The sequence below is a fragment of the Chinchilla lanigera genome, unplaced genomic scaffold, assembly GCF_000276665.1.
Source record: "Chinchilla lanigera isolate Chin_1 unplaced genomic scaffold, ChiLan1.0 scaffold00092, whole genome shotgun sequence".
NCBI classification, from domain to species: domain Eukaryota; kingdom Metazoa; phylum Chordata; class Mammalia; order Rodentia; family Chinchillidae; genus Chinchilla; species Chinchilla lanigera.
Genome location: NW_004955493.1, coordinates 7315898 through 7320366, shown reverse-complemented (window position 1 = coordinate 7320366; position 4469 = coordinate 7315898). Strand labels below are relative to the sequence as shown.

Sequence of the window (4469 nt, the reverse complement as noted above, 5' to 3'; positions counted from 1 at the left end):
TTTTTTTTTTTTTTTTTTTTTTTTTGGTTTTTTGGATTTTCTCCGGTACCGGGAACCGAACTCACGACCATGCGCTTGCCAGGCAGGCGCTTTGCCGCTGAGCTAAATCCCCAGCCCCTGGAGACAAGTTCTTGCGAGGCCACTGCGTTGCCCAGACTGGGTTCAAACTGGACATTCTCCTGCCTCAGCTTCCCAGGATGCTGGGTATTACAGGCGTGCACTAAGTGCCGGCTTGATACAAGTCAACTATTGCGCCGGGCTTGATAAAAGTAAGGCTTTTTATTAGTAGTTACAAGGGAACTAGGGTAGGTTTTGAGGAGACGAAATTAGATCTGGACTTGGATCCATCTGGCTGCAGAACCATCACTGGGGAGAAAAGGGCAGAGGTGAGGTCTTAGCAACTGCCATTGCTGGGACACACAATGAGGCCCGAAGTAGGACAGAGGTGTCGAGAATGGCGAAGACCGTGGGGGAGGGAGGAAAGTCCTTGAGAAGATGCCCCTCATGGCCTGGCGCACGGAGGTGCTAAGAAACGTTGCTCTCTCCCTGGAGGCACAGCTTGCGTCCTATTTTACCCGGGTTTCCAGCAGGCAGAGCCCAGCCGAGTGTCCCCGCCCAGCCATTACCTGCCCTTGTTGCCGCGGCCCTCACCTGCCCGGGCGCCTCTCAGCGGCTCCCTCTGTTCGCGACCGTGGAGATCCGAGCCCCACGGCTCTGCGGCGCGCTCCATCGCCGGCACGCCGCCCCGAGCAAGGGGACAGACACATAACCTGCGGTCACTCGGCCATGTGACCCCCGCGGCTGCTGCTGCTGCTGCACCTGCTGCTGCTCCGCGCTGCACGCAGCCGGCCCTGCTCACTTCGCCGGCCGCCCCCGGCTCTGCCACCCGACGCTCTCCGGGGCTTCTCAGCGGGGCGCGGGTCTCCGAGCATCGGCGGCTCCGGGAGGCGGGCTCCGGGCCAAGTCGGGAGGGGGCTCGGTCCCAGGCGTCCCGGGGCCTCGGGGGCGGGGACGGGAAGCGGAAGCGCCGCGCGGGGGCCGCTCTAGGCGGCCGGAGGACCTGCGCGCCTGTGGGGGCGGCCGGCGTCGGCTGGAGCTCGGTGACCGGCGGGCGGCTGCGCGCCTCCGGGAGGTCCGCTCTGAGCCGCGGACGGGCGGCCCGAACTCGGTGGTATTAACCGTGTGCTTCCTGGGCTGCAGCTGGGTGATGAGGGCCCAGGATTGTCCCTAATTGTCGCGGTGCCTCAGGCCACCGGCGCGGACCTCCAGGGCTGACTGGCCGCGGCCCGGGACAGACAAAGAAAGAGCGATCGAGAGAGACCCGGGGAAAGGGGTAGGGGAGAGACCCAGGCAGACAAAGGGCGGCGGCGGCGGGGACCCCAGACGGGGCGGGGCGCCGGGATCGGGAAACAAAGCCCAGCTGGTCTGTGGGGCCGAGGGCCGGGGCGGGGGTGAGGATGGGGGCTGGGATGGGGAGACCCTGGCGGGAGCCGCGGCTACAGACACACACCAGGTAAATGCTCCTGGGGAGAGCCAGGCGGATGGTCAGAACCCCGGGCAGAAAGACGGAGGGACGGCGGCTGACCAAAAATACAGGAACAGATACAAGACATGTAAAAACGTGTGAGATAAATACAAAGTCTTTGAAGCAGAGTGGCAGGAGCGATAAGAAAAACAGGCGGAAAAAAAAAAGGCAAGGAACCAAGAGGGAAACCGGCCCAGAGACCCCGGAACAAAAGACTGCAGTCAGTGAGGCGGGCAGAGACAAAGAGACAGACACAAAGAAGCTGCCAGAAATTCTAGGGACAGGTCCACAGCTCTACAGAAGGCAACCCCGGGGAGAGGCCGAAGAATTAAATCCTGTTCGAATCCCGGTGGGGCCCTGACTGGGGCTGTGATCTGCCCCCGCCCCGCATGATACTAGGGTCTATATTCAGGCAGGCTTGCTTTTGTGAGGGTGTGCTCAGTCCCTCTGGCAGAGATGGAGAGGGGTAAGCATGTTTTATATATTCTAATGTATTAGCACCTTAGTGCTAAGCCGGGAATTTGTGATTAAGGGTTGATACATGGAATCAGAGGCAGTGTGGATGCCTATAATCCCAGTTTAGGGAGGCTGAGGCAGGAGGATCACCCAGAGTTTGAGGCCACCCTGGGCTACATAGTAAGACACCCTTCCCCCAAATAAAAGAATTTTTAAAAAGAAATCCTAAAAGATAAAAAAAAAAAAAATCCTCAATATCAAAAATTCGAGGCCGGGGCCTGGGGATTTAGCTCAGTGGCACAGCGCCTACCCGGTAAGCGCAAGGTCATGAGTTTGATTCCTGGTACCGGGGGAAAAAAAAAAATTGGAGACCGGGCTTGGTGGTGCAGGCCTGTAATCCCAGCACTTGGGAGGCTGAGGCAGGAGGATCACCGTGAGTTTGAGACCAGCCTGGGCTACAAAGTGAGCTCAAAGCCAGCCTAAACTGCATAGCGAGACCCTGTCTCAAAAAGACCAAAAAAACCCAAACAAACGGAGAGTAAAATCTCAGATATCGAAATCTTGACAATCAGAATTCCCAAAACTGCAATTCCAATTGGAAAAGGAGTAGAAAAGCAGATTCTGGGGAAGGAATTAATGTTTTTTGTTTGTTTGCAGCACTGGGGACTGAAACCAAGGCCTTTGCAATGAGCTGTATATCCCCAGCCCAATTTTTATTTTTTATTTTGAGACAGGGTCTCCCTAAATTGCTAGATTTCCCAGGCTGGGCCCAAACTAATGATCTTCCTGCCTCAGTATCCCAGAGTCTTGCACCACCATGCCTAGATATTGTCTTAGGCTGGGGATATAGCTCAGCGGCATAGTGCCTGCCTGGCAAGCGCAAGGTCCTGAGTTCAATTGCCGATACCAAAAAACCCCAAGTGGACCAAGTAGGGAAAACTGAAGGCTAACACTATCTAGTAGCCTGGGGACTCAGAAAAACAGATGTATAAGGCAAATGATCCGTCTCCAGTTGAGAGGGCAGCTGGGACTGAGTTTCCTGTGGGCTTGGACATCAGGATCGCAGGCTGGCTGGTCTTCCAATTCCAGGGTTTATACCAGTGCAAAACACCCCTCCAAGTGCTCAAGGATTCAGCCTTAAGCTGAAGATTTACTCTGCTGGCTTCCTTGATTAGAGGCCTTTAGACTTGGACAGAACCGTGCTGCTGGCACCTGAGGTCTTCAGATGGCCTGTCACAGGACTTCTCAGCCACCGCAATCATGTGAACCAGTTCAGTTAAATCTCCAACCATAATGACAGATTTACAAGTGGATGTGATCAGGCTTCTAAAAGTTGCTTCCAAGGTATTACGAATAAAGTATGTTTTGTCCATTCAGCCCAATATATTTCACAGAAAACTCAGGTGACTGACGTAGACACATAATATGGCAGTGATGAGAACTACAAGTTAAAAATGCTTTATTTGAGGACTGGGCGTGGTGGCACACACCTGTGATCCCAGTACTCAAGGAGGCTGAGGCAGGAGGATCTCTGTGAGTTTGAGACCCACTTAGGCTACAAAGTGAGTTCAAGGCCAGCCTGAAATATATAGTGTGACCCTGTCTCAAAAAGACAAAAAAAGAAAGAAAAAGAAAAAAGAAAATGCAGCTGGTCATGGTGGCATATGCCTATAATCCCAGTACTGGAGAGGCTGAGGTAGGACTGGAAGTTTCAGGCTATCCTGGACTACATAGCAAATTTGAGGCCAGCCTGAACTACATAGCAAGACCAAATTTGACTCACTGAAAGTACCTTATCACACACCAGGCATGTAGCACATGGGTGTAATCTCAGGATTCTGGGATGCTGAGGCAGGAGAATAGGAAGTTCAAACCCAACCTGGGCAACTAAGTAACTTGGCAAGACCTGAGATAAAATAAAAGGGCTGGGGATATAGCTCAATGTGAAGGCCCTAGGGCAATCCCCACTACTAAAAAACAAAAAAAAAATCCTTTATTATAACATTAGCTTTTTGTGTAGGTACTAAATGCACAAAAAAAAATTGAAGCTTCCTTAATAAATCAAAAGCTGTCATTTTTAAGTTCTTATTTATTTTTTTGTCTTTTTGAGACAGGGTTTCGCTATGCAGTTCAGGCTGGCCTTGAGCTCACTTTGTAGCCCAGGCTGGCCTCAAACTTGCAAAGATCCCCCTGCCTCAGCCTCCCAAGTGCTGGGATTACAGGCAATGCAACACCACACCAGTGAGCACTGATATTTATTGATTTATTTATTTTTGGTCAAAAGCTGTCATTTCTGTGTATCTACATTTATGAAAGATAACATCTCTCAAAATCTTGGTTCAATAGCCGGGCATAGTGGTGCACACCTGTAATCCCAGCATTTGGGAGGCTGGGGCAGGAGGATCATTGTAAGTTCAGGACCAGCCTGGGCTATAAAGTGAGCTCAAGGCCAGCCTGAATTGCATAGGGAGACCCTGTCTCAAAAAAA

The 4469-nt window shown here is 52.5% G+C and overlaps 1 protein-coding gene and 1 pseudogene across 1 annotated transcript in view; one reads left to right on the top strand and one right to left on the bottom strand.

The window, feature by feature from the left end:
- Znf48 (zinc finger protein 48) overlaps positions 1–1020 on the bottom strand; it is a 17070-nt gene extending 16050 nt beyond the window's left edge. The window contains exon 1 of the mRNA XM_005405252.2: positions 652–1020. Coding sequence (XP_005405309.1) covers positions 652–730 — 79 coding nt within the window. The 5' untranslated portion in view covers positions 731–1020. The remainder of the gene's footprint in view (positions 1–651) is intronic.
- Positions 1021–1126: 106 nt separating this feature from the next.
- Positions 1127–4469, top strand: part of LOC106146711 — a 10217-nt pseudogene continuing 6874 nt past the window's right edge.